The sequence below is a fragment of the Chrysemys picta genome, chromosome 3 (genome assembly GCF_011386835.1).
Source record: "Chrysemys picta bellii isolate R12L10 chromosome 3, ASM1138683v2, whole genome shotgun sequence".
Lineage (NCBI taxonomy): Eukaryota > Metazoa > Chordata > Testudines > Emydidae > Chrysemys > Chrysemys picta.
Genome location: NC_088793.1, coordinates 53,389,921 through 53,411,459, shown reverse-complemented (window position 1 = coordinate 53,411,459; position 21,539 = coordinate 53,389,921). Strand labels below are relative to the sequence as shown.

The 21,539-nt window shown below is 39.2% G+C and overlaps 1 protein-coding gene across 1 annotated transcript in view; it reads left to right on the top strand.

Moving 5' to 3' along the window:
- Positions 1-21,539, top strand: part of LOC135982590 (protein eyes shut homolog) — a 497,350-nt gene that overhangs the window by 57,791 nt on the left and 418,020 nt on the right. Inside the window, exons 4-7 of the mRNA XM_065589961.1 lie at positions 7,227-7,349; positions 12,779-12,892; positions 14,157-14,270; positions 14,707-14,820. Coding sequence (XP_065446033.1) covers positions 7,227-7,349; positions 12,779-12,892; positions 14,157-14,270; positions 14,707-14,820 — 465 coding nt within the window. The remainder of the gene's footprint in view (positions 1-7,226; positions 7,350-12,778; positions 12,893-14,156; positions 14,271-14,706; positions 14,821-21,539) is intronic.

Here is a 21,539-nt window from a genome sequence, read left to right as displayed (position 1 = left end):
ATTGCATTATGAGAAATATAATCCTCCAGGGAGCTTAGCCCATGGAGAGAGCAGTGGTCTGAATTATAAATTCCCTAAGGCAATGCGGCAAGAGTGAGAAATGAAGTTGAATGTTTTGTTGAACTTCTCCAAGGAACAAATCATTAGAATGATCTTCTTAATATCAGCGTTATTCCCACTTATTAATAATTATTATAATTATTATTATTCCCACTTACTATTAATTATTATTATTTGAAACATAGTAGCACCTTCGTACCCCAGCTCTGTGTAGGATCCCATTGTGACAGGCTCTGTACAAACACACTACAAAAAAGACTGTCCCTTCATCAAAAAGCTTAAAATCTAAGTATAAGACAAGAGACAGGTGCGTGTGGAAAGCAAAAACTGCAAGGTAACACTGATACAAAACTGATTAATATGATAAGTAGTGGTCACAGCACTGGGGAAAAAAAGTTTTGGGGATGTGACTGAACTCTTTAATGTTTTTTTTTAATTGTTGGCAGTAGAGCGTTTTATGGAGAGATATGAAGGGAGTCAATGAGCTGTCATTGTAGATCTTTACAGGAAGCTCCTCTGATGCAGGAGTTTGTGGCATGGGAAAAAGTGTAAAGGGGGTTGAAAATGTAACAAATGAGTTGAGAGCTGATGACATTGGCAGAGCATACATTCCTAATGTTCTCAGCAAGAGTTAGCTGGGTTGCAGAATCTCACAGGCACTTGACAGTATGCAGGTGGTTCTACTGGCATTTGTGTCCTGTCTCCTGAAATTTTTTTTGCTCCAAAAAATTGCCCATAAGTTCCCCTTCATTTGAGGCAGGCTGCTACTCACATGGTTTTGGCTGGTGTGGCAGTGATGGTCATTGTTGCTGTTTTTGTATCTACACATTGCTACAATAGTGATTTATGTGATTTTATATAGAAGTCAACAGCTAACCATCTGCCAAGGTATCATACACATCCCCAAATCCAAATGCACCTGCATTTTTGGGGCATTCAGCTCTGGGATCCATATTCTTTGGTTGTAAAAATATTTAATCTCTCTCAGGATTGTTTTTATTTTTTTAAGGGAGTAGATTTAGCACTTGGAAAGAACATGGCCACCAATTAACGTGCAAGGATTTCAGTGATGATACAGATTTGTTCTGAGGAATTCATTAGTGTTTGGATCAAGCCCCAACTTGTAGATTTATCAGAACCTTCAGTCCTATTTAGGTTTTTCTAGTCCTAATTTTAATAGTGACTATTTAACTTTATTTTAAGATTTTAGTGGTCAGAGCTCTTTAGTAACAGCGAATGAATGTATGTCTAATCCTTGTGACCCAGACAATAGCCTTTATTGTGAATCTCTAATACGTAGGTTCAGAAGAATCTGACATCTAGGATATAGGGGACAGTGTTGTGAAATTCCCGTAAGTCATTGTGTAGATGGACCATGTCAGAATGAATTACAATGTGAGTATCTCCCTGGAGAGTTTAAGTGTCTCAGTCTGATGGATAAGAATCACTTTTGCCATGGAGCATTTGGACTTGTCAAAAAGAAATACCTGAAGAATTTAAATGGGACACCTCTGGAGAATAAATAAATTATAAAGCCAAGTATGATGGATTATAGGGGGAATTAATTAGGTAGCTGTTAAGATTATATAAAGATGGTATAAAAGTTAAATTAAGCATTACTGCTAATTCTGTTTTGCTGACAAACTTTTTGCAAATATCTATTTGTGTAACATTTGATTTGTGGTACAAAACTCTATTTTTTCATAATGTAATGTAAATGTGGCAGTATTTTCTTTTAAGTATTTAGGTCTCAGTTTTATACTAGCTAAGCAAAGATCTCTGCATTGTAAGATATTGAGATAATAATTTGATTTAAGAAAAAAATCATTAAAAACTTTGTGACATTCCTATATTAATTATTTCCTTTTGTCTGTGAATACATACGGTCATCACCAATAACATTTTTGCTATTGATTAATGTTACTATGATATTCCAGCCTCATATTCATTTTGTTTATGTGAATGTTAGGGAATACTTCAACCATCATGGTAACATTTACTTACAAAAGCAAACAGTTTAATGTTCAGTATGAAATTCTCCTGTATTCCAGCTGTGTCAGAGGGAAAGTAAATGTAGCCCTAAGATAGCTTTCTGTCCCCTGATCCAGAAACCAAAATGGCTGCCAGTGTAAGTTAGGGCAATTTAGTGAGCTTGCTTATAACTACCCCTCTAGAGACTGTTATACCAGTGAGGATTCCTAAATTGCAACATGCTTTAGTCATGAATCCAACAAACACCCTATCCTGGGGGCTGGGAGTTATTGACATAGTCAACTATGCCATATTTGTACCAACTGAGGATTCTCCACGCCAGGATAATCTCTGTTGCCACTTTAGGACAACTTTAAGGGTCCTTAAGGCACAAAATGCTGTTAACTTAGGCTAGGATCTGGCCCCAAATGTTTATTTTTATAGAAATTTGGCACATAATATTCAGTAAGTGTTGGTCTTAAAATCAAGGTGTAACAGGGTCCACAGGGTACAACCTGGAACTGTGGGACCACTGTGAACCCTTAACTCTCCAGCCTGGGCTGTCTCTCACAATGCTTTGACAGTGACAAGTAGCAAAGCCCTCCAGGAGTTCTTATCCCTCAGCCAGCAGCAAGCAGAGACACACCCAGCTGAGTTGCATGAATGCTCTCCAAGCCATTAATGAGCTACATGGAGGGAAACACCAGCAAATCCCCTCAGCCCCCAACCTTGTCCCCCTAGAAATTATACCATCTTACAGTACTCAAGACCTTTCTGGAACAATGCAAGCTCATTAATTAGTTGGCCTCTTCATCAAAGGATAGCGGACATGCACCACCCTTTGTAATCTGAAAAGATTCCTCAAGCACTTTAGATGAACTCACTTGGTTAAGCTAAAACATTAAAATAAGTAGGACTGTCAAACGATTAAAAAATTAATTGCAATTAATCGCATGATTAAAAAAATTAACAGCAATTAATTGTGCAATTAATCGCAGAGTTAAACAATAATAGAATACCATTTATTTAAATATTTTTGGATGTTTTCTACATTTTCAAATACAATTGATTTCAATTACAACATGGAATAAAAAGTGTTCAGTGCTCACTTTATATTTATTTTTATTACAAATATTTGCACTGTAAAAAACAAAAGAAATAGTATTTTTCAATTCACCTAATACCAGGTGAATAAACCTTGGGTCGAGTGCTGTAGCTATCTTTAGAAATCTCACATTAGTACCTTCTTTGTGCTTTGTCAAACCTGCAGCAAAAATGTTCTTAAAATGAACAACATGTGCTGAGTCACCATCTGAGACTACTATAACATGAAATGTATGGCAGAATGCAGGTAAAACAGAGCAGGAGACACATAATTCTCCCCCAAGAAGTTCAGTCACAAATTTAATTAACACACAATTTTTTTAACGAGTGTTGTCAGCATGGAAGCATGTCCTCTGGAATGGTGGCTGAAGCATGAAGAGGCATACAAATGTTTAGCATATCTGGCATGTAAATATCTTGCAATACTGGCTACAAAAGTGCCAGGCAAACACTTGTTCTCACTTTCTGATAACATTGTAAATAAGAAGTGGGCAACATTATCTCCCGTAAATGTAAAAAAAAAAAGTTTGTCTTAGCGATTGGCTGAACAAGAAGTAGGACTGAGTGGACTTGTAGGATCTAAAGATTTACACTGATTTGTTTTTGAGTGGAGTTATGTAACAAAAAAAAATCTACATTTGTAAGTTGCATTTTTTTCATGATAGAGATTGCACTACACTACTTGTATGAAGTGAACTGAAAAATATTATTTATTTTGTTTATCATTTTTACAGTGCAAATATTTGTAATACAAATAATATAAATAAAGTGAGCAGTGTACACTTTGTATTCTCTGAAATCAATATATTTGAAAATGGAAAAAAAATCAAAAGTATTTAATACATTTCAGTTGGTATTCTATTGTTTAACAGTATGATTAAAACTGTGATTAATCATGATTAACTTATTTAATCAGGATTTTTTTTATTTAATCACGAGTTAACTGTGATTAATTGACAGCCCTAAAAATAGGTTTATTCACTACAGAAAGATAGATTTTAAGTGATTGTAAGTGGTAGACATGTAGGACAAAGATGGTTACAAAGGAAATAAAAGTAAAATTACAGTCTACATTCTAAACTTTATCAAGATTTGAATCAAACAGCTTTTCTCACCCGACTATATATCACAGGCAGGTTACAGTTCTTAATACAAAGGTTGAATTTTCTTCTCAGCTTGGGACCAAGCTCCTCAATTCAAAGTTTTTGTCTTCCCAGAGTTCTTATTGTCTTCAGCATAGGTGGGGGAGGAGAGAGGTGTTCTCATGATGCCACTGTCCTTATTTTATACCCTCAATTGATGTCCCAGGGAAGTTACCGGCCTAGACCTGTCCTGATGGGCCTTGCTGAGTCATAGAGTGGATCAATCTTCTTTATGTGGTGCTTGCGCCATTGTCTTTTACAGAATTGTATCTCTCTTGTTTACAATTCCTCTGCTGATTAATTGTCATTTAATGCCCACCTGAGTGTGGGTCACCATCCCTTTAGTCACTGGAGAGCTAACTGTGGGCGTCTCCCAAACTCACAACATATTTCAATAACAACCATATAGCAAAATCTCATAACTGCATACACAATAACAGTACACATATTTTGATAGAACAATGAGTTTCATCAGATCATAACTTTTCATATGGTATCTTACATGTCATGCTTTGCATGAAATATCACAACTATATACAAATGATTAATATTGGGGATACAGGGTGCTTCTTTGAGGTCCAGTGCATCACATAAAGTCCTGTCTGCTCTGTCTAGACATTAAACATCACATAGCACTTCATAAGAGGTGAGGTTTGTTTGAATGTCCAAAATTTCTCTTCTACTTCTTGCTGCTGTGTAGCATGTTGGTGACCTCCATGTAAGAGGTGGATGTATTTCAGTGGTGCATTCTAATGGTCTTCTGTAGTGTATGTTCTAGTAAAAATCTGCAAAGCAGTTTTTATTCTCAAGATGTGTAGTTCAGATCTTGATCCAAGCTTTTACTAAGGTTAGGAGAATGAGTCAACAGTACCTAGGGCAATGGGGCCCGGCCTGGCTTAAGGTCTTTAGTTACTCTTGTGATATAATAGTTAAATAATAATAAATCCAGCTGTTCAGGTCTCTGGCGGAAGGTGATTGTGTGGATGTGGGGAGAATTTGTGAAAGTCTTTTTAGTACTTTTTGAGTCATTGAGAAGTGAAAATACATAAATTGTTCCCACAGTAAAGTGTCTTTCACTGCCCTTCTTTAAACACGTAAAGGATCAGGGTGTAGGTGGTCTTACCTAGTGGTCCACAAGTCAGGTATGATAGATGGTGAGCAGAGGTCAGAGGAATCAGTAGAACTGGGTTAAATAAGCAAGAGTTGTGGTCAAAGTCAGGCCAGGGTCAGAGACTGGAGATCAGAGTAGTACCAGGCTTGAATCGGGAAGTGAGAATCAGGGTCAGAGTCAGGCCAGAGCTGGAGGCCGGAGATCAGAGGTGGTATCATGCTACATTCAGAAGGCAAGAATCCGTATCAGTCTGGGATCGGAGATCAGGAGAGGTCTGGAGTCATGGCAGACCCAAAGTCGATGTTGTTGTCCAGACAACTTCCTGGGGCACCCTCCAGGGTTAAATAAGGTGGTTGCAGCCCTCTGACTGGCCAGGCTACTGTCGCTCTGGGTCCCTTGGACAGTACTTCTTTGGTGCCTATCCTTCACAGTGCTTTCTGGGTGTGGCTGTGTATGGTCTCCTAATGGCACTGTGATTCCATTGGCTGCTCCAGACTCTGCAGACCTGAGTGCTAGTCCTTGTATCATAAGAATGGCCATACTGGGTCAGACCAATGGTCCATGTAACCCAGTATCTGTATTCTGACTGTAGCCAATGCCAGGTGCTTTAGAGGGAATGAACAGAACAGGTAATCATCAAGTGATCCATTCCCTGTCGCTCATTCCCAGCTTCTGGCAAACAGAGACTAGGGACACCATCCTGGCTAATAGCCATTGATGGACCTATCCTCCATGAACTTACCTAGGGGTTTGTTTTGTTTTGTTTTTTGAACCCTGTTAGTGTCTTGGCCTTCAGAACATCCTCTGGTAAGGAGTTCCACAAGTTGACTGTGCGTTGTGTGAAGGAATACTTCCTTTTGTTTGTTTTAAACCTGGTGCCTATAGCTCCCTATCCTTACAGCTATACTGAAAACAACTGAATTTAGAAATTTGATATAGCTATCTAGCACCTGACAGGTGTGGAACCCAGCTGTATACATATGATCAGCAGCTGATTTTTTTTTAATAATCATATCTTTGTTAAAGTAAAGCTTTTACTTGGTTTGAAAATAATTTATTTTGGCATAACAAAGGAAATGGTGTTCTGAGCATACCCAGTAGAAAGTGTCCTTTAATTTGCAGACATGCAGCGAGGACCCAGTTCTGCACAGAGACTCCAGTAGGAGCTGAGGCCATTTGGAACCTCGTAATGTGGGCCCCTGGCTAAGCGCACATAGACTGGTTCAAGAAACTAATAAAGACCCTCTACCAAAACTGGCAGAGCTTGTAATCTCTGTTTTATGAATAATACCAGATTTATCTGGTTTTTTTTAATCTAAGGCATTTCATTACAAAAAAATTAAAAATCTATATTAATCCTAAAACACAGAAAAAGGTGATGGGCAGCTTCTCATCCCCAGAACCTTTATGTGCCAGGTCCTGCAAGGATCAGCCCTATCCTTCCCAGTACAAATAGCTTTATAAAATCACTTGGAGAAGTTGAGATTCCAAACACTCTTTGCTAACAATACACTGAGAGCACCTAGCATATGTGGAAGTTATGTGATTATTAAAAGTAGTCATGCTTTTGCATGCTGCTTTATGTTAGACACAGTTGTAAAGTATCTGGGATTCATTTGTCTGATAAGTGCTGAAAGGGCAAAGTATTTTATTTTACCAAAGATAGAATTTGAAAGGATATAAGTCATGACTAGAAAGCCACTTAAAACAAAATGTCAGGAACAGGTCCATATCTCATTTATGTTTGTCGTCTTGGATAAAATATGCAAATATTAGTTTAACTTGTATTTTGCTCTACGTTTAATTTTTGTTCACTTTTTTTTTTTTAATTTTGACAGGGTTTACTGGTCACTTTTGTGAAGTAAACGTGGATGATTGCCTGTCACAACCTTGTGGAATCCCCAGCATTTGCAAAGATGAATTGGTTGGCTATCTTTGTTTCTGTGCACCTGGTTTTATAGGTGGGTTAAGTCCTGACAGTAATTGAAAACTAATCATTAATATGAAAGAAAACTGATGTACAGTAATAAATGGCTTCTCCTTGAAGCAGTACATCAGAGACTTGGCTGGAGAGCATGGCTTAACATCTGTTCTTGTTCAGAGATGAAGTAGTCCTAAACCACAGAAAATAAGGTAATTCAGGACTCATAACATACAATTTAGCAGCGTGAGTCTGATCAGGTGAAAGCAGCCTCTGCTTACTGGCACACAAGCCTACCCAGTTGTAGAGTCTACAGACTCCAAGAGAGTGTTCCACTGGAATAACTGGTGTTTAATACCAGTTTAGGCATTATGGGTGGGATCCACAAAGGGACTTCAGTATTGCAACACGGACAGTCAGAGTGCCAAACTTTTTGGCGTCTAGAGAATTATAGGAACACCACTGAAATTCACGAAGCCAAGATAGTTGTCCAGCTCCCTATACAATGAAAGGGGATAGATACCTGTCTTAGAATGTGATCATTCTATATCTGACCAATCAGTCCTCATCCTCAAAGGCCCCTGCACAACACTTTAAAAAGATGAGCCTGGGAGCTTAAATTGATAACTTTGCTAGACACTAAAAATCAGGGACTGATTAGAGACAGTGGATTTATGACTTATAACAACAACCTATAACCCAATAACATCCCCCCCCCCATCAGCTGCCTCCCCCACCTCTTCCTTTCCCCCCAGTGACCTTAGGGGTGATAATGGGCCACTTCACCTTGAATTGTCCCTTGAAATATGTATTCAGTTCTTATGGACTGTTTTTAAAAATCTCTAGTGATGGGGATTGCAAACCATTCCTGGGTAACCAGTCCCAGTGCTTATGTATCTTTATAGTTATTAAGAAAAACTTTCTATCTAACCTAAATCTCCTTTGCTGCAAGCTAAACTGATTTCTTCTTGTCTTACCCTCAGAAAACATGGAAAGAAAGAATGTTACTTACCTTACTGTAACTGACTCTTCAAGATATTCTGTATATGTTGATCCCATGACCCACCCTCCTTCTCCACAGCTCAGAATCTTGGATCTGGATTCAGGGCAGCAAAGGAACTGAGTAGTTGAGGTTGTTCCACTCTTTATGCTCTCAGCAGTCGGGGCAGCAAGGCAGGCAGGGCACATGTGCTGTCCCAATGGATTAAGCCGGTTAAAGTAACTTTTCTCTTATGGGAGGGGCACATGCACACCAAGAGTGGAAGCCACATGTACAGAATATCTTGAAAAATTACAGCTGCTGTAGGCAAGTAACTGTTCTTTTAACAACTGATACATGGTTTCTTTTTTGTTGTTGTTTTTAAGTTACTATGCTTCTACAGCAGTTAAACACCAAACCTCAATATTATAGCTGGTTTGTTATTACACCTCTACCTCGATATAACGCAAGCAGATATAACACAAATTTGGATATAACGCGGTGAAGCAGTGCTCCGGGGGGAGGAGAGGCTGCGCACTCCGGTGGATCAAAGCAAGTTCGATATAACTCGGTTTCACCTATAATGCGGTAAGATTTTTTGGTTCCCGCAGACAGCATTATATCGAGGTAGAGGTGTATTCTCATAATATATAAGAACATGAGAACAGCCATGCTGGGTCAGACCAATGGCCCATCTAGCCCAATGTCTTCTGACAGTGGCTAATGTCAGATGCTTCACAAGAAATGAACAGAACAGCGCAATTATCAAATGATCCCATTGTCCTGTCTGAGCATCTAGTAGTCAAAGGCTGAAGAGCACACAAAGCATGGAGTTGCATCCCTGACCACATTGGCTAATAGCCAAGGATGGAACTATTCTCCATGAACATGCCTAATACTTATTTTAACCCAGTTATAATTTTGGCCCTCACAACATCCCTTGGCAACGAATTCCACAGGATGACTGTATCCTGTGTGAAGAAAAAACTTCCTTTTCTTTGTTTTAAAACTACTGCCTATTAATTTCATTGGGTGATGCCTTGTTAATGTGTTTTGTAAAGGGGTAAATAACACTTCCCTATTCACTTTCTCCACACCAATCATGATTTTATAGACCACTAACATATCCCCACTTAGTCATCTCTTTCCCAAGATGACTCCAAGTACTTTCTTGAGTGGTAAGAGCTAATTTAGGCTAGTCTACATAGCGCAAATTACAGCGGCACATCTGTGCCGCTACAGCACTGCTGCTGTAAGGTATGCAGTGTAGTGGTTTTTTGTTGGCAGGAGAGAGCTCCCTGCCGACAAAATGAAACCACCCCCAACAAGGGGCAGTAGCTTTATCGGAGAGAGAGCATCTACCGGCGACAAAGTGCTGTCCACACCAGAACTTTTCATCGGTAAACTTTTTGTCGGTCAGGGATGTGGTTTTTTTTCACACGCTTGACCGACAAAAGTTTTACCAATGGAAGCGCAGTGCACACATAGCATCAGACTCCATCATTTTGTATGTATATTTGGGATTATGTTTTCAAAAATGCATTACTTTGCATTTATCATCAGGGAATTTCATCTGCAATTTTGTTGCCAAGTCACCAAGTTTTCTGAGATCCCTCTGTAACTCTTGGGAGTCTCCTCTGGATTTAACTATCTTGAGTAATTTTGTATCATCTGCAAATTTTGCCACATCACTGTTTATCTCAGTTTCCATATTATTTATGACTAACTTTAACAGGACTGGTCCCACTACAGATCCCTGGCGGACCCAGCTTATTTACCTCTCCCCACTCTGAAAAATGACAATATTTTGAACAAAACATATCATAATCATATCACCATGATTAAGGCTGCGATTTAGTCACAGAGATCATGGAAGTCATGGAATCCGTGACTTCCGAAGACCTCCATGATTTCAGCCAGTGCTGGTTGGGAGCTGCAGGGACCCCCTGCTGCCTGCGGAGGCAGGGAGCCAGGGGGTACCTTGTGTGGTACCCTGGGGCAACAGCAGGAACCTGCCACAGCTCCAGGCCCCCACTGGCTCCAGGCGGACAACCCACAATTCCCAGCCACCATGGGCAGCCCGGGCGATCTCCCCAGCTTCCGAGTGCTGTGGGTGGCAGTGGAGACCCCTGTGGCTCCCGGCCACCGCAAGCAGCAGGGGAGATCCCTGTTGCTCCCAGCTGCTGCAAGGGGCAGGGGAGACCTCCACGGCTCCTGCACAGCTCCCGGCTGCCATGGGAGGCAGGGAGGACATCAGCAGCTCAGAGCCAATAGCGTAGGGGGACTCTGGAGCTCCAAGCCCCCAGGGGAGGTGGGGGCCCCTGGAGCCCTCCCTCCCCCGGCAGCTGCTCAGGATCCCCATTTTGTCATGGATATTTTTAGTAAAAGTCAGGGACAGGTCACAGCTTCAATTAATTTTTCATTATTGCCCGTGATCTGTCCCTGACTTTTACTAAAAAATCTGTGACAAAATCTTAGGCTTAACCATGGTCAATATGAGGGTGCCGGGGTGCTGCTCTCAGGTACACGGTGTCACAAGCTCTCTGTCTCTCTTAGCTCTACCAGTTAAGCCATGCTGGTCTCAAGAGCCTGTACTCAGTCTCTGAGGGCCATGAGTTGCTTGCACCGATTGCACCCATACACCTCCAAGGCAGGTAATCATACATGCTACTATCCGTGGATAGTCCCCACTCTGCTGCTGGACTTCTGCCTACATCATTTTTACTCTTGAAACTTTTTGGTTGGGTGGGTGTGGGTGTGGGTGTGGGTGGGTGTGGCGGGCAGGGGGGTGCGAGAGCGGAGGGTGTTCTTTGACCTACGTTTAAAGAATGTATTTGAATCTCAGGCTCTCTTTAAACTCCCTTTCAAAACTCCCATGTTTGCTGCTTCTGTTCACTAGCTCCGCTGGTCATTTAGGAGCTTATTTTTTAAAACACTGTTCTCCCTGAGTAACCCTGCCTCCTTGTTAAGTGATTAGAGATAAAAGAATGGCAGGCCAGAGCCCGGTTAGGAAGCTTTCAGTCTTGCCTAGCAGTCTGCTAGGCTCAGCATATGGCCCTCCAAAAAGACCATGCTATGCACTTCAATCAAGCAGGCACACCATAAGCAGCAAGCACACAAACAGACAGACAGACAACAAACTCACACCAAGGGTTATGTAGTTGCTCCTCCTTCACCTGGAGAACTCCCTCGCAAAACTCCTGTTTGCTGCTCCTGTTTGCTAGCTCCTTTGGTTGCTTAGGAGCTGGCTTTTATAACCCCTATTTGAAGTAAAATACCAAAGCCATTTAATATTACTCTAGACTAAGGGCTCATCTGCATGGAGGAAGAAACCCAGAATAGGTGGTGCACACTGGTAGTGCAGTCTAGCATGGCCTCCCTCACTTGGACATGCTTACTACACATTAAGGCTACATCCACGCTATGAGCTGGGGTGTGATTTCCAGCTCATGTACACATGCTTGCACTAGTCCTCATCAAGCTATGTGTATGCAAACTGGGAATCACACCTTCCCTTTAGTGTAGACAGAACATAAGAGTGTCCTGAGGTGGTTTAGCTTAGTACACTTCCAAAGTGTATTATGCTAATGCACTCACAGTAGGAGTGTCTGCATGGGGAGTTAGTGTAGAGTAGCCAGTAGCAACAGCTGCTGTGGACTTTTTCCCCATGTTGACAAGTTCTAAATCACTGCTGAAGTTTATTTTATCCAACTATTTTAAATATTCACTAACACAAAAGTCTCTTCTGTTTGCACTAATTTTGTGGAAATACTTGTACTGCTTTTGTCCCGTTTTACCTACGACAATCCTAGTTCATAATTGTCTGGAAAAAAAAAAAGAAACCTCTTATAAAGAGTCACAAAGATTTTATTCACCTCTTAGAGGTCAGTAAGACTGAAGTTTGGAACCATGTTAACCAATCTGATCCCTTATATATATGCAAAGGAGTGCTTTTGGAGCTGCTTTTTATCTCTGACACAAGAACATTAAATATGCACATCTATTCTAGTGTATCAACAGAGGTATTTTTTTCCTGGACGTCTGACATCTCCCTTGAATATCAGTTCACAAGGAAAAAAAATGCTATTCACATTCTTGGCCATAATGGAGAACTTCCTAAGTATTTTCAATGAAAATCTTCTAAGTGCATATAACAAAATATAGAGTATCGTTGTTGTTGTTGTTTGTTTCATGGAAACCAAAGATTTGATACCCCTAAAAGAAAAACCAAAACAAAACCCAGTCTTCTTCTTCAGTTAGTAATCTTTAAAACAACCCAAAATAAGTCATCATTTGCTTATTAGACAGCTTCATAAAAATATCTGGTTCCTGCCTTTAAGCCAAAAGTTAAATTCCCTGCCAGCAATGGAGACTCATTGGTAAAACTTCTCTGTACATAACCTTGGTTATTAGATTTTGTTGTTTCTGGTTGCACCAGTGACTCACCAGTGACATATTTCTAATGAAGTGAATCCTTTGCTTATTTCCAGGTAATAACTGTGAGATTGAGGTGGATGAGTGTCTAAGTGACCCCTGTCACAATGGTGCCACTTGTGTTGATCATCTCAATGCCTTCAGCTGCCTGTGTTGTGATGGATTTCAAGGTAACAAAGAATTTGTAGAACAGTATGATTTTTGAAGGTTAATAGGGGTTGGTATTACACCATTTTTAGAAGTTAATACTCAGGTGATAAGTTGTACATATTCATTTTAGTTTCATCTAAATTTTTAAATATGTTAATTCTGCATGAATACATCCTGAATACTGCTACCGTGTTGTACCTTCTTAGCATCCTATGAATGAGTGCTTATTTCTGTCTGGCAGCTTAGCTGTTATAAATGGACCAGCTGGGAGCAATGACATTTACCATGCAATATGCATTGTTTCCTTTAAATGTTTGAATTTGCTGGCAGGCTGGATGTAATTGGTAATATTATAGACTTTTGTTGGGACAGAAAGCTTTATTCTCAGTGCATACATGAAATTGATTTTAGCAGTATGGTGGTGTATGGACTTAGACTGATTAATCAAGTATATTTATTAATATCTGCCGTTATTCTGCTCTTTCAATTCATATTAGGAATTTTAAATGCATACATTTTCTTGATTCATTCTTCCTGAAATTATGCAGGTTTTTAGATTTGCTGAAATACCAATGTAACAGACGTTTCAAATATAGGACAAAATATTCATTTTGATTGATAGTGGTTTGGGGGATTTTTGTTTTGTTTTCAAAACAAGTTTAGTTTGTACTGTTTGTATTTGTTAGAACAGTTTTATACTTTCAAAGCTTTTCAAGTTGTCATTTTTCAATATTCGTTCTTAAACTACAAGAAATTAATTTCTTTCAGAAATATTAGTCACACAATATCTGTTCCCATTAATTACTTATGATGATGTGGTAGTTAAAGAATTATCTTCTAGACTGTGATATAACCTTTTTTGTCTACATCAAATTTCTTCTTTCATTTTGTGAGAGTTTACTTACTGCCTTATCAAGAACAGAAGGAAGATTTCCCTTCATGTCACAGCAAATGCATTCTATTATATTTCAATGTCATTTGCTTTCTATTTTTTTATATTGATATAAATTGGTAAGGAAATTGCCTGCCTTAAGTCATAAGAATCAATTCAGTGACAGTGAAGACTATGTTTTTAGGTCTTTATTGGAAAAATCAATGAATAACTCCAAACAATAAAATATCAGAATATTGCTTTAGAGGCATAGACTCAAGGTATAATATTTCTGGCAGAAAATTCTCAGTAGGTGAACTATTTTAAATACAACAGAATACATATTTATAGTGAAATATGTTGGTGCTATAAAATAATTTCCTCTTCCCATACACTTTCCCATCGGTCTATAGGCACAACTTGTGAAATCAACATAAACGAATGTCACTCATCACCCTGTCTCCACAATGCAACCTGTGAAGACCTTATCAGTGGATATGAATGCATCTGTCTATCTGGCTTTGCTGGTGAGTGGCATCAATAAAGCATCTAGCTTTCTATGGAAAAGTAGCCCATTGAGACATTATTGACTAATTTACTGGTGCTTCCTTCTCATTTCTTTTTATCTACCCTAGCCTAATGTTTCATTTGCATTCCAACAAACTGGAACACTGACTTCATCTGTAAACTAAACAGTACAAGATAAATTAGGTCACATCTAAACAGGCCTTGAATGCTTCCACACCTAGGGAAGATTAGTCACTGTTTAGTAATTCAGCAAGAAATTGTTGTGGCTTGTGGTGAGGTGAAATAAATGGACTCTGACACTAATATATGTGGGGCCCTTATTTGCCTGATTTAGACTTGCTTCTCATCACAAGCCATTTGAGATTCTTGAAGTATAAATTGATGAACTATAAATTGACACCTGTTTGTCTTATTAATCTCAAAATCTTTTCAAAGGTGCAAGATGTGAAACAGACCTAGACGAGTGTGCCTCATTTCCCTGCAAGAATGGAGCCACCTGCATTGACCAACCTGGTAATTACTTCTGCCAATGTGTGGCTCCATTTAAAGGTAATGAATACTGAGGGAGAGGGAAAAGCAAACATAATTAACTTTAGAAAGCATTTCTGTCACTTGTCTGAAATCATTTCTCTCTTCTAACAGTGTTATTAGTCCTTCATTTTCTCAAACAGAACTTTTAAAGAGGCCAGCCAATTATACCTTAGGTTGCAACTAATGTGAAATAAACATTATTTATGCATCTACTAAACACATTTTGTTATTAATCAGAATGGATAGTATAAAATCACTTTACTAACAAAATAAGATTCTGTGCAGAAGAGGAAATGGGGGATAAATGGCAATTGAGTAGTTTTGGAAAACTTAAGTTGGTTTTCCACTATTTGAATATTTTTCTCTAATTCGATTACCCATGTAATTTTCTAATTATTTTTGCACATTCCGAATGGCAATTTATAGTTATGTTGGTATCCATAAATTGTTTGATTATTTCTGTTGATAATGTTAAGGAAAATGTATTTAATGTTCAGGTTGTAATGGGGTGATCTTTTTCAGGAGAATTGCTTGTCGTTTTTAATTTTAATTACTCATTTATAAAAATCGTTATGACAGATTTTCTCATTATTCTTGAGAAAATCTAATTTAAATAATAACATCAATTAAAATATACTATCAATGATTTATGAATTAAATCTAAGGAAGTTTCCTTCCTTCTACAGTTTAATGTAATGACTTGTGTTAAGGTCTCTAGAATAATCATTAAAAGACAGTTTTCTTTGTTAGTTAAGCTGTTGGGTTTTTTCCCCCCTTTGGGGAAGATGGCTGCAGTAAATTAATAATTTATAAGAAACAATCAAGCCTCAATGTTTGTTTTATTATTTTATTTAATGGTCAAAACTCTGCATATACTCTGTCACTTTTTAGTTTTAATTTATGAACTCAATCTGAATTATAATGCTACTTGATGTAAGGTGATATACTAATAGAGGTTGACAGTCTTTGTCCACCATAATTTCAGAATTGGTTCTGATTAGAAGGATGAAGAGCTTTTCTAGCACAGCATGGGCAATCCAGGTGCTTGCTGGCAGTACACATCATCTCCACACTGTGGGTCAGATTTTCAGAAGAGTAAATTATCCAGTGGCTCTCATTTAGGCATCCCAATGAAGTCGGTAAACTTTCAAGAATGCTCAACTCTCATTTAGTTACCTAAATGAAGTGGCAAGACTTTCAAAAGTCCCCAGCACCCAGCAGCTCCTGGTGCTTTCAATGGCGCAGTTTGAGCACTTCTCAAAATCTTGTCTTCATAGCTAAGGGCATGTCTACACTTACCTCTGGAGCGATCGATCCAGCAGGGGTCAATTTATCGCGTCTAGTGAAGACGTGATAAATCGACTGCCAAGCGCTCTCCTGTCAACTTCAGTACTCCACCGGAGCGAGAAGTGTAGGCAGAGCCAATGGGGGAGCATCAGCAGTAGACCTACCGCAGTGAAGACACCGCGGTAAGTAGCTCTAAGTATGTCAACGTCAGCTACACTATTTTTGTAGCTGAAGTTGCGTAACTTAGACCAACTTAGCTTGCCCCCTCCTCCCCCAGTATAGACCAGGCCTAAGTTGCTGAGGACTCCCAATTCCTACTGAAGTCATTAGAAGCTTAGGTTGACCTCTACCTCACAGGATTGTTCAGCCCTACATCCTTGATATTTATGCTTCAGACACACTGGTGTAAGTGAAAGTGGAATCAGGCTCATGGTGACATCTATCCGTTTCAGAGCATTAGTTCTTTTTGATATTTAATTGTGGTGAAGTGGTGGGGCTAACAATAACCCAAATAGTGACCATTAAATAGTGACAATAGTGACCATTAAAATGAACTAATTTTACAAAAATAAATATGATTACCACAAGAACTTTGCCTTTAGTATATGTAACCCTTCTACCAGGTGGAGTCAGCAGCAACAAAGTCTGGGTCCAATGTACAAGGGTCCATCTTAACAATACAATAAAAAACTGGTTTGAGCCCCCATCCAGTAAGATGGGAAAACTACACATCACCCCTGGGCACCTCTGAGAGGCAATACTTCCCCTCTCTCAAGCACAGAGTCTGAGTGTGGAAAAGAAACTTTTAATAGAAGGAGGGAAGTAACCCGGCATTAATTTGGGGAAACGCTGCAAGCAGGATTCATAAACATAAAACTACAAGCAAAACACCCTCCCATCCCCCAGAGTACATTGAACAGTGTCTTTTGCCTCAGGTTCTTGAGTCCAACAACCAAAATTTGTTTAACATGCCCCTCCCTTCTCCCTCCACCGCACCCACTCACAGTTGTTGTCTTTCGTTAGTGAAGACCCAGAGTTCAGAGGTGCATCTGAGAGTGTGCACCTCCCACCCTAGTGGGGTGGGAGGAGAAAAGGCATGTTGCTTGCTCTGCCATCCAGGTGCTGGCCCTGGCATCAGCCGCTTGCCACTCAGCTGGCCGTGTGTCACCGATGTACACCAGCATCTTCTGCTGCCACCTGCTTCTCTACTGTGGCCTCTGCAGGTCAATCTCTTGAGGTTCCACCCAGCTCTGAGTGACTTTCAGCTCTTAGTGGGGGGAAACGCACTGATGAAGCAAGCTGGGCAGAAACACTGTCCCACAACAGGTGATTTCAGCTCTAGTGACCACTCATCAAAACAAAAATTCTTCTAATGGAGCCTTAATTAACTCTTATCTTTGAACAGTGGTGAGGGACAGTTTAAACAGTGCCTAGGACTCTTAGGTAGAGCCCACACCTCCGCACAGGAACACCTGTCCCCCCCAACCCTTTCCTTTCACAGGGGTCTGGCATCTGAGCCCCCTGCTTAGCAAGTTGAGTTCAGTTGAGGGTGATCCTCTCAATCAGGACAGGCTAAGCACAGTTCTGCATCCTTTTACACGTACAATAAGGATAACAAATTTTCATTACCCCTGCGTTCAAATTTAAAATGTTTTATAAAAGCTAATGTTAAAATGATATAATACACAGGTTAGGGAGAGAGTAGCTGTTCATATGGGTATAGTGCTTAAATTATCCAAAATTACAAAGGTTGATTTGAAAGTCATACAACACATATCGTACATAATCATAAATAACCCAAATTTAGATTAATAAACTTAACAATACAGTTTAGTTATTAGCATCTCTGTAATGATTTGTAACTCAATACCAGCCAAAATTGGTCACTTTGGCAACACAAATCTGTCTGCTGGATACCTAGGCAGAGTGGGTGTGTTCATGTGAATACAGTCTGGTCCTGAAGCCTTTTCCCCTCCCAGCTCATCACTAGCTGTCAGGGGAGAGCTCATTCAGACCCTCTTTACATATAGGTAATTCATCTTGCAAAAATAGTTTTAAAGTAGAGAAACTAAATCAAAGTAATTAGAAGAAACAATAGTAAGCTGAAATTTGTAATCTATTAAATATTTTTAAATTGACGTGTGATTTCTTTTTTTCCCTCTCAAATTCAATGCAAAAATATGTCAAGATTATGCTGTTATGAATAATGTCATTTGCCCAAGAGTGTTTGGAATAAATCTTTGTTGCATACTAACGGTTTGATCCTGCGAGCAAAGTATCTGACTTTAACGATATGCACCAAGCACATTACACACAAGCATATTATAATGTACTGGCTAGTTTGTATGTGTACGGTACCACAGCCCTCTACTGGATGGAATGTAAAAGCAAATTAAGTACATGATTGTCACATTCAAGTGGCTGCCATGCAAACTGTATCTAGCCAAATGAAGCTTATTCATATCTGGATTGATTTGGATAAGATTCCTATTTATTCAGGCTTTTCTCCTTAATGCCCTTCTGCCTATTGTCAGAGTTTCCCTTTGATATGAGCTTGTCCAGGAGAATTCCAAAGAGTAAAGGTTTTGTTTCTCTTCTTTCTCCCACTTCTCCCTTGCTTTTCTGTCTAGTTTGAAAGCAGGCAAAGTGGAAAGAGTACATGTTTTGCCTCCACCTTTACCTTCCTCTTTCCATTTTCCCTTCCTCTTGTACGTGTTTAAGCATATCTGCTTCTGGTTTCTTTATACCAGGAAATTTGTGAAATCCCAAATTAGTGCCTTTACATCCTCATGTATTTTTAAGTGTATTCCTCATGTCTTAATTTAGAGAGATTATAAAAACATTAATAGGACTGTTGCTTGAATCCTTTTCTCTTTAAAGCCAAGAACCTTAATTAACATGGGCCTACTTCACCAATGCTTGGCAGCCCCTTTGCATTAGTAACTCCAGCATAAAAGGGTCCAGAAAGCAGTGGATTTATACCTAGGGGAATACTCCAACATGCTCTCCCCACCTGATGCAGAACTGTGTTCTGGCTATTCCAGATACTGGAACGGTCTCTTGGGATCATTGGGACTGAACTGGCCGCCTCTAACACATTCTTGACCCTATGCTGAGCTCAGCTCCACCGCAGAGATGAATTGAGTACTAGGTATTCAATTGTGCAGACCTTAGAAGAAGAAAAATGACTAACACAGTGGGTGTGACCTTGATATTAACAACTTCCAGTTAATAGAACATTTTGCTGAGAACCAATTCCATTCCACTGTCTTTGTTAATGTGATTCAGGTATTGGCAATGGCATGCCATTTACTGAGAACTTTTCTGGAAGAAAGGACCCTGGCACAGGAAGGTAGAAATGTTTCTACTTCCGTTTTTTTTTTTTTTTTTTTTAGTTTTTTTAAATGACTCTTTTGTAAACTGTTTAGGAATTAGGACTGTTAGAATGAGTCCTGGGATTTAGTGGACAGGTTATAGGCATTTGATAAATTTCACAAGCATGTAGTAAATGTATATATCATATGATCTCCCATTTATCACCTGGCTAGCCACTCCACATAATAATGTGTGTTTGTGAGTGATTCCTCCTCCTCTTCCTAAATGTGGATTTTTCCCCCTTTCCAAATCACTCCAATTCAAAGCCAAGGTATACAGAAAACTTTTAGTGTCCAGTTTTTGCTATTTTTATGTGCTGTCCTTTGTACTCTGTAATCCCCTGAAATAGAAAAATCACACAAGTACTGTGTTATAACCCAGATCTGGATATTGGACTGCTATTTACTTCCCATCACACAATGCAGCATGACATTTTCTCCCCATATAAACCTTTAACCTGGGAACACGTCTAGATTGGTAGCGTCAGATTCCAGTATATGAATCATTACAAATGTGCAATTGTTCTGGGGATTCTTTGTTTTTCTTTCATCCCTAAGGTTCAACATTGAAAGATAGTTATGTACACTGAAGCATCTTACCAGAAAGATATTGGGTATTTTGCTATACTGTTGATTGTTTCTGTTGTGACCCCTTTGACAAAGTAGTTGAGTTATGGGCAGACTTGGATCCAGGATCTAGGAAGGGGCTTGCAATTTTGAAGGCAGGAGAAAGGTTACATTTTAAAATTAGCAGTAGGATGCTGATGACCCAAGAAAATATGATCAATATGAAACTGTCTGTTTGCTATAATATATCTATTGAAGTATATAAATAGGCCTATCAGTGAGGTTATGAGGTTGATTCCATTACAATATCCTAATAGAGGTGTTATTATTATAATAAACTCTTCTATTATGGTATTGATTCTACAATTGTAGCACTTCTGTAATAGAATCTCTGTTATTATAGAATTGGTATTAAGTGTTTCAGAAGCGAACTGCCAGTGGGAAACTCATTCTGAGGCCATATCTCATTTGTGTATATATACCATTTCAGTGAAGACTGAGTTGTAGAGAGACACTGACGTGTGTTATTAAATTGAACTAAAAATTCACACACGAACTCAGAATGTCAAAGTTAGTAAATTTTAGAGTCCCCCTTATCCCATTTTGTCTTTCCTGCAGAAGTGTCTTAAATGCACAATTGAGTGTATCCTCTTTACAGAGAGAAATAAGATGACCTTAACCATTATTCTGTTGTAAAAGTGTCATCTCTGTTAATTTTCAATGGGGTGGGGGGGGAAGGGAAAGACAACTCATTATTTTATGCTCAGTGGCTTCTCAACATAAACTATGCAAACTTCAACCTACCACATTTGATGCACTGTAGATCTTTGTTGGCCCAGACTCATTTAGCAAAAAACTGAATTTTCATCTTATGCCACTTCAGTTTTGTTTGAAAACCCAAATACTAAAACAAACTCTTTCACACAATCAGATATTGTCTTTTTCTGTATGTAGGGGCTTCATTGTGTTGGTGGGCACTTACTTCGATAGCCACATTGAACCTATGTAGCAGGTGTGATAGCACCCTAGAATTTATTAGAATGAACTGTTTTTCAAAGTCTTTTAACTAAAAGGTGCATCTGCATCCACTGGTATTCTCCCAAACCATCATTTACTAATTTCCCTCTCTCCTACCTTACAGCTCTGCTCATCATGAAGAAATAGTTGTCATACAGATGTCAGAGCTGCATTGTCCTTGTTTGAGCATCATGAGGCATTGTGCCTCAGGGATGCACATTCTTTCAGTTGGGGATAAACACTACTGTACGATAAATAATAAATCTTATGGCATTGTTACAGGTGATGACTAGACAACATAATTCAGTGATAAACAATGCACAACTACCTGGCCTTCTATATTCTCGGTGGGATTAGAGGAGTGGTTTTGCCCTCAAGAACATCAGTTTTCAGTCATGCAATTTGTTACTATTGAATAAAGTCTTTCTGGCAATCCAGAAATCTTACACCCAAAGCCAATGTGGCAAAAAGCCAAACATGAGCCAGTTTAAG